The sequence below is a fragment of the Chiloscyllium punctatum genome, chromosome 48 (genome assembly GCF_047496795.1).
Source record: "Chiloscyllium punctatum isolate Juve2018m chromosome 48, sChiPun1.3, whole genome shotgun sequence".
Taxonomy (NCBI): domain Eukaryota; kingdom Metazoa; phylum Chordata; class Chondrichthyes; order Orectolobiformes; family Hemiscylliidae; genus Chiloscyllium; species Chiloscyllium punctatum.
This window is the reverse complement of record NC_092786.1, coordinates 26,511,773-26,524,137: the sequence shown is the minus strand read 5'-3', so window position 1 is coordinate 26,524,137 and position 12,365 is coordinate 26,511,773. Positions and strand designations below refer to the sequence as shown.

General features: G+C 44.2%; 1 protein-coding gene across 1 annotated transcript in view; it reads right to left on the bottom strand.

The window, feature by feature from the left end:
• The window catches only part of aldh1a3 (aldehyde dehydrogenase 1 family, member A3), a 147,360-nt gene that overhangs the window by 111,797 nt on the left and 23,198 nt on the right, over window positions 1–12,365 (bottom strand). The window contains exon 2 of the mRNA XM_072564898.1: window positions 9,413–9,517. Coding sequence (XP_072420999.1) covers window positions 9,413–9,517 — 105 coding nt within the window. The remainder of the gene's footprint in view (window positions 1–9,412; window positions 9,518–12,365) is intronic.

The window sequence follows — 12,365 nt, the reverse complement described above, 5'->3', positions numbered from 1 at the left end:
GAGTCAGGGGCTGCTTGGGATGAACTCAACAAAAACCACTGCATCTCTCTCTAGACTCCCTTTGCAAAGGTATATGCCAGAAGGAAATGTGTGATAGTCTTCACCCCCCTGCAGCTGCTTCGAGGGCAGCATGCAGTGGCGCACAGAGTCAGGGCATTCAGGTACATGAAGGATCTCAAAGACAGTGGCCTTCTCAGCACCGCCAAGCGATTCCTTGGTGTTTGTAAGAAAGTTCTGGTGATGAGTTCTTCTGCCAAATCTTTGAGAGTTTGCCGAGGGAACTACGTGGTAGGATCCACCCTCTCCTTTTCCCATATGGTCTTAAGGATGCTATGTGCTGACCACTTCCTTTTGGTCAAAGCTAGTTCTTGTTACAAATTTTTCCACTAAGGACAGGTGATATGGAATGGTCTAATTACCTGGAACATTCCTCGACAATGTGACTAAGCCCATCCCTTGCAACACATGTGCAGGTAGAACCTCAGTATGTGGGGACACATAGTGTTTACATCCAAGGTACAACTTGATGCAGCCATACACAAAGGTAGCCATCAGGATGACAGCAGTGTTGGGTATGTTCTTTCCCCCTTTATCCAGAGGTTTGTACATGATCTCCCTCTGGATATGGTCCATCTTCAATTTCCAGATGAAGTGGAAAATGGTTTGGCTGACTGCAGCATTGTAAGTTCTGGGAATGGCCTAGACCTGCTCCACACACAGCAACAGAGAGAGTACCTCACACGTGATGACCAGGTTTTACCTACAATGGAGAGGGAGTGATGCTCCCAAAAGCCCAGTTTCTGCCTCAACTTGATGAACATTCCTCATAAGATTTTGTGCACATGCAGCCTCTCGGAGCCATATTCTCAGGACCTTCTGGTTGTGTCCCCTGATGTCAAAGGGGATAAAGGATCCCAAAGAACATGGCCTTACTTTTTCCTTGATTTACCTCAGTTCCTGAGGCCAGTCCAAACTGGTTGCAATTGCTCATAAATCAGTGGAACCAAACAGAAAATGGCGATGTCATTCATAAACAGAAAGGCTTTGACCTGCATGCCTCTACTGCTGAAATATTCATCCCTCTCAGGCTCACCTCCTTCCTGATGGACCTGGCAAAACGCTCCATACAGCACACAAACAAAGGAGTCACCGCCTGACTCCACATCTGATTTCCACCTGTTGATTGAGACTGCGCTAACAATGTTGGTGTAGACCATTTGGATCCAGTCGTGAATTCCCTCCCTAAAGTCCATTTTGGAAAGTACGTCCCACATATAGGCCTTCTCCTGGTCCAGGCTGGTGAGGCAGATGTCCACACCCCTCTCCTGCACGATTGTATCCCTGAGAGTATAAGGCTTTCAGAGATTGTCCTGCCCGGTACGGCATACGTTTGGTCAGAGTGAATCACCAATCCCAGAGCAGATCTGACTCGGTTGGTGAGGGCCTTAGATAGGATTTTGTAATCCACATTCATCAGTGAAATTGGTCACCAAGTTCTAATTTCCTTTCTTTCCCCTTTCCGCTCGTGGATGAGGGTGGTGATATCTTTCCTCATAGATTTGCACGTGCTACCTGACAGAAGTATACTGTCGTATATGTCCGGTAAGTCCTGGCTGACCACGTCCCACAGAACTGAATGCAACTCACTGGTAAGCCATCATTTCTGAGAGTTTTATCCTTTTTAAGGGCTCCTGACCTTGCTCAGCTCATCCAGAGTTGATGCTGCTCCAGCCTCTCCTGTGTGCTGTTCTCTAAAGATAGGAATGACTGAGAGGCTGAACTGTCAATGGGCTTTTTGTCATACAGTCTGGTATAAAAGGATTTGCTGATCCTCAGGATGTCAGACTGAGATAACATTACTGAGCCATCTTCTTCCTTTAGCAATGAACTCTCCCTATGCACCTTCCGGAAGAAGAAACATGAACACGTCTCATCCTGCTCCATGGTGCGGATCTTTGGCCAGAAGATTATCTTGGAGGCTCCAAGGCAAACAGCAAGGCTTGCTGGATCTTCACCTCCTGGAGATCCTCTGTGACATCAATGCCCATGGCTTGCTGCAGGAGTAGGTTCAGCATGCTTTTCTGGAGTTTGGACAGCTTTTCCATAGCTCTCTCCTGCCTTCTGAAAACCTTTGAGGAGAATGAACCGCCTGATGTTCCTCTTGACTGTTTCCCACCAGTCCATTGGAGACTCAAAGAGGGACTTCATGGTTCTCCAACCTATATAGTCCTTTTTAATCTCCTCAATGTGTCCTGGGATCAACAGTTTCACATTCAGCTTTCACATTCCCTTGACGGCCAGTTGGTTGTCCTGTAGGTGACAGTCAGACAGCAGGAGGCAGTGGTCAGAGAAGAACAACAGCTTGATGTCAGTGGATCTGACCAAGAATATGTGGGACACAAATAGGAAATCTATTCTTGAGTGGATAGACCTGTCTGGCCGTGACCAGGTGTATTGACATTGCGCTCTGTCTACAGGAGTGCTGAAGATATTGTGTAGCTTGGTTCCTTTAACCATTTCCATCAGGAATCTGGAGGTGGTATCTGGTTTGCTGTCAGCCCCTCTGGATTGTCCATTCACATCGATGATGCAGTTGAAGTCTCTGGCCATAAGGACTGGACTGGATGTCACCAAGAGCAATGGGAGCTGCTGCAGCATAGCTTCACTCACTCATTACCACCTGACAGTACACGTTAATTAGTTTCAGGGAAGCATTTCTGTACATAACGTCTGCATTGAGGACACACCCGCCCACTACCTGCTTAACTTTGGAGATGGTGAAGTTGCCTCCTTGCAGCAGAATACCCAGGCTGGAGGAATGGTTATCAGTTCTCCCGACCAAGCCGAAGGCCTGTGGGTCCATAAGCTTGACCATTTCCTGTAGCTGCTAAAGTGCAGTATCCAGCACTCCTGCAGAAACAGGAGGTCTGCTTTGACGTTGGCCAGATGAGCCAACATGAAACACATTGTGTAGTAAATTTAATACTACACATGCTAATGCTGACAATTTCAACACTCATTTTGAAAGTTTATAGAATTACCTGTAGACCCAATGTCTGTTTATTTGTGGTCTTGTCACTGGGGGAGTGCCTGCATCCCTGTGGTGTGGGAAAACTGTTGGACACTCATTGGACTGACATAGCTATCCTTTTCCTCCCTGGGAGGATTGTCCTCATCCAGCGTCATCAGGGTGAAACCGAAGCCAGGAAGGTCCAGTTCTGAGTCCAATATCCTGCTTCTGATTCAGGCGTCGCTGCTCCCAGTTGCCTGGTGATACGTTGGGTACCTGTTAATTGATGATGGCTGGTCGTTGGGCTTCACTGGGCGCCTCGTGAAGAGGAGTGTTTCCAGGTTAGGGTCAGCTCCTCTCCTTCTTCTCTGTGGTACTGTGCCCCTTTTTTTGTTGGTGGCTAGCCCTCCTCATGTCTTCACTGTCAGAGGAGCTGTTAATGTGCCAATCATGCAGCTGCTTCTTTCCATTTTGCTGTGGGCCTACAGAGGCCCAACATGTTTTCTTTTTGCAGTTGCTCCTCACTGGTATCCACTCCCCCACCTCCTTCATTTCTTCCTCCTCCATTGACTCCATCTGTTCGGGTGGAGGTTGGGTCACTTGCTGTGCCTACACATTGACTACCTTCTTCTCCTCTCTGACCTGCCCCTTCTTCTCAGTGCACTTCATTTTCATTTTCTTGCTGGAGGTGGCACCTTATTGTGGTTTGGGCTGGAGGTGGCACCTTATTGTGGTTTGGGCTGGAGGTGGCACCTTATTGTGGTTTGGGGTGGAGGTGGCACCTTATTGTGGTTTGGGCTGGAGGTGGCACCTTATTGTGGTTTGGGGTGGAGGTGGCACCTTATTGTGGTTTGGGCTGGAGGTGGCACCTTATTGTGGTTTGGGGTGGAGGTGGCACCTTATTGTGGTTTGGGCTGGAGGTGGCACCTTATTGTGGTTTGGGCTGGAGGTGGCACCTTATTGTGGTTTGGGGTGGAGGTGGCACCTTATTGTGGTTTGGGGTGGTGTGGCACCTTATTGTGGTTTTTGCTGGAGGTGGCACCTTATTGTGGTTTGGGGTGGTGTGGCACCTTATTGTGGTTTGGGGTGGAGGTGGCACCTTATTGTGGTTTGGGGTGGAGGTGGCACCTTATTGTGGTTTTTGCTGGAGGTGGCACCTTATTGTGGTTTTTGCTGGAGGTGGCACCTTATTGTGGTTTGGGGTGGTGTGGCACCTTATTGTGGTTTGGGGTGGAGGTGGCACCTTATTGTGGTTTGGGCTGGAGGTGGCACCTTATTGTGGTTTTTGCTGGAGGTGGCACCTTATTTTGGTTTGGGGTGGAGGTGGCACCTTATTGTGGTTTGGGGTGGAGGTGGCACCTTATTGTGGTTTTTGCTGGAGGTGGCACCTTATTGTGGTTTGGGGTGGAGGTGGCACCTTAATGTGGTTTTTGCTGGAGGTGGCACCTTATTGTGGTTTTTGCTGGAGGTGGCACCTTATTGTGGTTTGGGGTGGAGGTGGCACCTTATTGTGGTTTGGGGTGGAGGTGGCACCTTATTGTGGTTTTTGCTGGAGGTGGCACCTTATTGTGGTTTGGGGTGGAGGTGGCACCTTATTGTGGTTTGGGCTGGAGGTGGCACCTTATTGTGGTTTGGGGTGGAGGTGGCACCTTATTGTGGTTTTTGCTGGAGGTGGCACCTTATTGTGGTTTGGGGTGGAGGTGGCACCTTATTGTGGTTTGGGGTGGAGGTGGCACCTTATTGTGGTTTTTGCTGGAGGTGGCACCTTATTGTGGTTTGGGGTGGTGTGGCTCACGTTGCCACTTCTGGCCATCTCTTGACAAAGAAATTCCAGTCGCCCAGCAGTCCTTCCTCTACCTTCTTCACAGCCACTGTATTGTGGACTCTCTGGCCTGGGGCATGGTCCCTGGCAGAGGCCATAGCTCTTGTTGGCTGGCCACTGAATTGGCATTAGGTCAAAGTCACCATGAAGGCCCACCAATTTCAGATCAGCTCAACTGATAATCCTCCAATTTCAGTTCATAATCACAAATCAGCAATGACCTCAAGATCTTCTGATGATGAAGCTTCTCAGCTCAGACTCGTCCTGGGAGAACCATCTTCTGGATCATTGTATTTCCCCCACCAGGAAAGTATTTTAGTTCTTGCCAGTCTGCAAACCTGGTTCCTGAGCAGCCAATCCTATGTCTATGATTGTCTTCTCAGTCATGGTGACTAAGTTGAATACTTCCAGAATCCTCCCTGTTTGCTTCTCACCAACATCCTGTGTCCATGCCGTTACTTTGCAATATTTATTGAAGTGGCCTATTGTCTCACATTGAAAGCACACCATCATACCATGTAGTATTACTAGACTTTTCATGGATCTTGTGTAGATGGTGTTTCATTCACACTCCCCAGCTGGTTGGTACATTGTACCTATTTGGCCTCTGCTCCTGAATTGAAAGCTGGCCATTTTATCTTTGCATGTATGAGGCCATACTGCCTGACCAAAATCTTATGCAGCTGCGGCATGACTTGCCAACTTTTATACTCAATTCTCTGACAATGAAGGCAAGCATGCCGAGTGTCTTCTTTATTACCTTCCTATTCATATACCCACCCAGATACCTTTTAAAGTTGAAATTGTACCAGTCTCTACCACTTCCTCTGGCAGTTCATTCTATACAGCACCACCCTCTTTGTGGAAAGGTTGCCCCTTAGGTCTCTTTTAAATCTTTCCCCTCTCACCCTAAACCTATACTCTCTAGTTGTGGACCCCCCATCCCAGGGAGAAGACCTATTTACCCTATCCATGCCCCTCACAATTTATAAACTTCTATATGGTCACCCCTCAGCCTCTGACACTCCAGGGAAAATTGCCCCAGCCTATTCAGCCTCTCCCTATAGCTCAAACCAGGCAACATCCTTGTAAATCTTTTCTGAACCTATTTACACAATTTTTGCAACATCATTCCTATAGCAGAGAGACCAGAATTCAACACAGTATTCCAAAAGTGGCCTAAGAAGCATCCAGTGCAAGTGCAACTTGACCTCCCAACTTCTAAACTCAATGCATTAACAATAACAGCAAGCATGCCCTGTCTACCTGTGACTCCACTTTCAAGGAACTATGAACCTGCACTCTAAGGTCTCTTTGTTTGGTAACACTCCCCAGGACCTTACCATTAAGCGTATAAGTTCTGCCCTGATTTTCCCTATGAAAATGTAGCACCTCACATTTATCTAGATTAAACTCCATTTGCCACTCCTCAGCCCATCAGCCCATTGGCCCATCTGATCAAGGTCCAGTTGTAAGTTGAGAAACTCTTCTTCGCTGTCCACTATACAGGTAGCCCATTCTGCTTGGAAGTAGAGCGTTCCCAGGAAATCTTTCATAAGGAGGAAATTGTGTAAAGCAAAAGTGCATGATTTATACGGGAAAAGGTAGTGCCGCTTTTTGTTAAAGTGAAAATCCTTTTTGGATTCGCAACAAGTACTAACATAGGTCTTCCACAAAAGCGAAATTGTGTAAAGCAAATGTTCGGAAAACAGGGGATACCTGTGCTACCAAGTTTGGTATCGACTGCAAACTTACTAACCACACTCGCTTTTTAACATCCAAAGCATTGACTTGGGAATTGGTCAATGGTTCCCATCAATATCTACCTAAATGACATGAATTCTAGATGGTGCATTCAGAAATTGATGTTCACTTTGAGAACAATTTAATTTTGATGATTTTCCATCCACTTCAGATATACTGTGATCCAGAAAAAAAAAGACACAGCTCAACAGGTTATTAGAACAATATGTATTCAATCCGATGTCACTTCTTCCAGTTGAGTGATAAGTTCCCCTACAGTATGGAAACAGGCCCTTCGGCCCAACAAGTCCACACTGTACCTCCAAAGAGTAACCCACCCAGACCCATTCCCCTACCCTATATTTACCCCTGACTAATACATATAACACTATGGGCAATTTAGCATGGCCAATTCACCTAACCTGCACATTTTTGGACTGTGGGAGGAAACCCACACCAATGCGTGGACAATGTGCAAACTCTGCAAAATCGCCCGAGGTGGGAATCATACAGGGTCCCTGGCGAGGCAGCAGTCCTAAGCACTGAGCCACCGTGCTGCCCTACTGTAATGTTACGGTCCTTTGTAGTTGTATGCAGGAATTTTACTGTTGTTCATAATTTTTCACAGCTGTTCAAGTCCAGACTTTCTGGGATTAAGTTAGCCCTGGGCTACTGTACCTTTAATGGCCACTGCCTAGGCGAAAGTGAAGAATGCAGATTCTGGAGATCAGAGTCAAGATTAGAGTGGTGCTGGAAAAGCTCAGCAGGTCAGGCAGCATCCGAGCAGCAGGAAAATTGACGTTTCGGGCAAAAGCCCTGGTCATAGTTACTGCCTGACTGCCGTGGGAACACTGTTGAACTCCTGGATATCTCCCTTATGTTCCTGCCACAAATTGGTGGAAAGTAATTACATCTTGCAATCAGACAGTGACCAAAAAAAACAACTGCAGGAGTTTTCAACCTGTGAGAATTGTTAGTGGATGGTGATTGTTCCCAGCCCCATTTGTAGTATAGAGCATCCGCAGTAACACATTCTCCTGCCTGAGCCGAGGAGAGGTTGCTCTGATGCTTAAGAATGGAGTGGTGTGGCTGAACCTCTGTGTAAAAGGAGCGTAGAAAACTTTGCGGAAAACAACGCACTCACTATTGACCCTGAGTGGAAGCTTTGGGGTAATTGTAAATAGGTTTCCTGGCTCACTGCCTCCCAGGACCACCCAATGAGCAAGAAAATGGAAAAGAAGCCCTCTGGTATTTTTGAACATTGAAATTAAAGCGACAGAATTGAATGGATTTGTCTCCTTTTTGCCCAATGATTTCTTATTCACTCTGTTCCCATGAACCTTCCTCCATTAGTTTATTCCATTTTCTTATGATACTTGTAACAAAATTTACACCAGTGCCTGGGATGTTCCATTGACTCAGGCACTTCCGTATTGTTGGAGACTTACAACGGAAAGAAGTACTGCTGAGAGTATTTGTAACCAGTAGATAAATTGAACAACATTAGGAATTAGATATTAACGTATCATGTGAACTCTCTGATTTCATTTCTACACTGATTTCAAAGTCCAGAAATCTTTTGACTATTTGAAAGAGGTGAATAGATGCCTAACATCACTTGAATGTTCATCTCTTGAGCCTTTGTGAAAATGAAAAGATGCAAAAGAAATTCCATTGGATTGTACTCTGGGATTTGGAACTTATGCAATGAAATCTCATTAAGAACACGTGACTAAGCTCCAAGCACTGTTTATGGATAAAACTAAACAAAGGTTGGTTACACATCTATGAATGAGACTGACCTTTATTTGATTACCAGTTTCATGAGCAGTTGCTAGGATTCAATCATTTTAAAGAGACTTTTAAATGACAGATTTACAAACACTAGAAAAAAGTGATGAATTTGAAAGGAGTTTGAAGACCAGTATGATTGACATTATTTTTCAATTCCTAAGAGGAACAATTTTTTTCAAGTGAAGATTAAATGATAACTACTTAATTTTATTTACTCAATGAGTATTTCAAATACTTCCAGGTTGTGATATATGGCTTATGAATTCTGTACATAGTGGGTTTTGGATGAATGAGTGCGGAGGAGGCACTAGAAGCATTGAGGAAGCATGAGGTGGTAAAGGGTGAGGGAAGATAAGAGATCAGTGCAAGGGCCCGACAATGATCCACAGAACTGGACCAATGTCCGCTGAATGGAAGTGGATAATTTAACCTGTTAACTGCAACATCTATCCATCTTTAATCCTACCTTGAGTCTGTTTCAAGAAATGGCAGCTCTGGAATCAACCTGCCCCAACTCTTCAGAGGCAAGATTGATTCAAAACACAACTTTAGAAATGGGCTGAGTTGCAATTCTCAAACCTGTCATGATAATGTGGCTCTAAAGTAAGTTTAATGTTAATTATGATAAATATAGTAAAGTAGCTCCTTATCTTCAGAGTTATTGCTAAGATGATTGTTTGTTTCAGAGCCAGGGTATGTGATCAGAAAGCTAAGGAAACTGGTCAGGTATGTGGCATGAAAGCAGAATGGGTGTGAGAGGGAGAAATATTCAATATAGGCAAACAGACCCCCTTTGGACCACGGGAGGTGAAGTTACAATGAGGAAACTCTCCATACAGCTGTCAAAGAAAACAGACCGTTAGCTGAGACACTCATGACTTTCCCACACAAGAAACAGAAATGATTGGTTGGTTGATCAGCGAGAAAACAAATGGAGAGAGCATTTGACGTTAATTTGCTTACAGCCTGAAGATTAATAGCAAAACCAATAGTCAGTCAAATCTTGTTTGGTTTTAAAAGAAAATAGCATTGCAATGACTGACCTTATCACCTTCCTCCACATCACAGATCCTCTCCCCAGATGCTGGGTTGAAGGTAGTAAACTTTTTTTTGCTCACAGATTCATGCCATTCATTGTTGATGAAGATCTAGCAGAAAGAACAAGTGGAGATTAATCAAAACCATGTTACAATATTGGTTATAGAAAGAGGTTCATATTATTGTTATGTACATTTTAGATAGAAGATGAATGGTACTGAATGAGTCAAGGTTCAGTTGGTCAGGCACAGCTCATGGCAGCTGAGGTGTGAACACAACAGTTCATTGACATTGCAAGAGATGTGTTCTTGTACGTTGTTCAAGCTCTCCCTTACCCCTCTTATTTATTCCGAAGAGTGTCACTATTTTAAAAAGGTACTTGACCCCTGTATTGTGATTGGTTCAAAACTCTTGGGCACTCAACTCTTACAATGCCATAGTCAGAGAGTCATCATAGAACAGAAGGAAGTCATTCCGTTTTTGAGTTATCCAGCCAATACCATTCCACTGCTCTGTTCCATGGTCTTGTAATTTTCATCTCTCTCAAGTGCCACCTAATTTATTTTTGAAATCACTGGTCTTCTCCACTTCTACCACCTCATGGGCAGGGAATTCCAGATCATTTACCATTCACTTTATTAAAAATCTTTCCTCCATTCCTCTGTAAATCTTGTGCAAAACCTTAAATCTGTATCCTTGTACAAATAGCCAGTAATGTCATTACCACAGATCATAACTGCAGATCACATAAGGATGTATTGAATTTTAAAGTTCAACATTTTTTTTATGTGGACTGATACAGTCATTATGACTGCAGGTGTAAATCCAGTGGCAGCTTGAAGATGAACTTTGGAATATCATTCCTGTGAGTGCCAAAGAAACTACAAATGGAAAAGAAAAGCATTACAAACTGATCTGTAATCAGTCAATGAACACTATGGAAGAAAAAGCAGCAGTCTTGGTAAGAGACATGTTTTGAATTTTCCTCTTTCAGGAACACATAAGAACTGGGGTTAAAAGTCAGTTCAAGCCTGGTTGATGTTTACTACTGGAAGATAATTTAGATACAGGCATAGGTGGTTGGGCTAGTAAGTTTGCAGATGACACTAAAGTCGGTGGAGTAGTGGACAGTGTGGAAGAATGTTACAGGTTGCAGGGGGCCTTGGATAAACTGCAGAATTGGGCTGAGAGGTGGAAAATGGAGTTCAATGCAGCTAAATGTGAGTTGATGCACTTTGGGAAGAATAACAGGAAAGTAGAATACTGGATCAATGGAAAGATTCTTAGTAGTGTGGATGTGCAAAGGGATCTTGGAGTCCATGTGCATAGATCCCTGAAAGTTTCCACCCAGGTGGATAGTGCTGTTCAGAAGGCATACGGTGTGTTAGGTTTTATTGGTAGAGGGAATGGTTCTGGAGCCATAATGCAATGCTGCAACTATACAAAACGCTGGTGCGGCCGCACTTAGAATATTGTGTACAGTTCTGGTCCCCATATTTCAGGAAGGATGTGGAGGCAATGAAACAGGTGCAAAGGAGATTTACCAGGATGTTGCCTGGTCTGGAGGGAAGGTATTATGAGGAAAGGCTGAGAGACTTGGGTCTGTTCTCATTGGAAAGAAGAAGGCTAAGGGGGGATTTGATAGAGACATACAAGATGATCAGAGGATTAGATAGGGTAGACAGTAAAAGTCTTTTTCCCAGGATGATGATGCCAGCTTGTGTGAGGGGCATAGCTACAAATTGAGGGGTGATAGATTTAAGACAGCCATCAGAGGCAGGTTCTTTACTCAGAGTGGTAAGGGCATGGAATGCCCTACCTGCCAATGTAGTTAACTCAGCAATATTGGTGAGATTTAAACAATCCCAACATGGATGATGATGGGAGAGCGTAGGGGGATGGGCTTAGATTAGTTCACAGGTCGGCGCAACATTGAGGGCCGAAGGGCCTGTTCTGTGCTGTATTGTTCTACGTTCTATGGTGTGCTCATGAACTGAGCTAGAGTGCCATGAAGATCACAGTTAAAGAATCTTGTCACCCTTGCATTGAAGGTTAGAACTCTCTTGTTGTAAGGGAGCCAGGTAGCCAGCAAGTCAGTCAAAAGGAAATAGGACAAGAAGGGGTCTCTCTCTGAGTGCTGCCAACTAGGCACTGTCAAAAAGGACAAGGACAAAATAATTTCAACCAATCTGCAAACCCAAAATCTTGAAATTGACTTATCAATGTCAATGCTATCAATACCAACCACTATAATGGCTTTAAGTCTTCAGAAATAACTTACAGGCTGTCCCTTATATACACTGACTTTTGCTTTCTTTAACTTTTTTCATGTTCTAATTTCTGTGTTCGTGTGTGTTCTGTTACCAATTCTTCTCACATTCAGTAATTACTAAACTCACTTGTTTCTTAACCCAGGAAAGCATTGTTAAACTGGCCCCTTTTAAAACATAAATTCAGTTGGGTATGGGAGAAAGGTGTCCATTGAGAAATATTTCCTTTCTAAATTAACCTTCTTATGATCAACCAAGGGCGTGTGTGAATAAAGAAGAGGAAACATTTCATCCATCCTCACCTCAGAGCTTGACAATTTGGAGTATTCTGGTGAGAACCATAATCACTTGGGGAAATCTGCTCAGGATATGATCAGAACAAATTGTGGGCTTTGGTCGTAAACCCACAATTGAAATGAATGAATTGGACTGAGCAAATTGTTTCCTTGAAACCAATTTGAAAAAGAAACTGCAAAACAGTTCTGTTCCTCAAATAATTAAAAGATTCATTCAGGCACTTGGGATTAAAATTTCTCTGAGAAGTCAGAAAACCCAGCGTTCTAAAAGGGGTGGCAATGGACTGAAGACAATGCACAGAGTGGCAATAGAGAGATTAAAATTTGAGCAGCAGAAAATTAGATATTTCAAGAAAGAGAAGGAAAGAAACAAGAGAGGAAGAGAAAAAAGG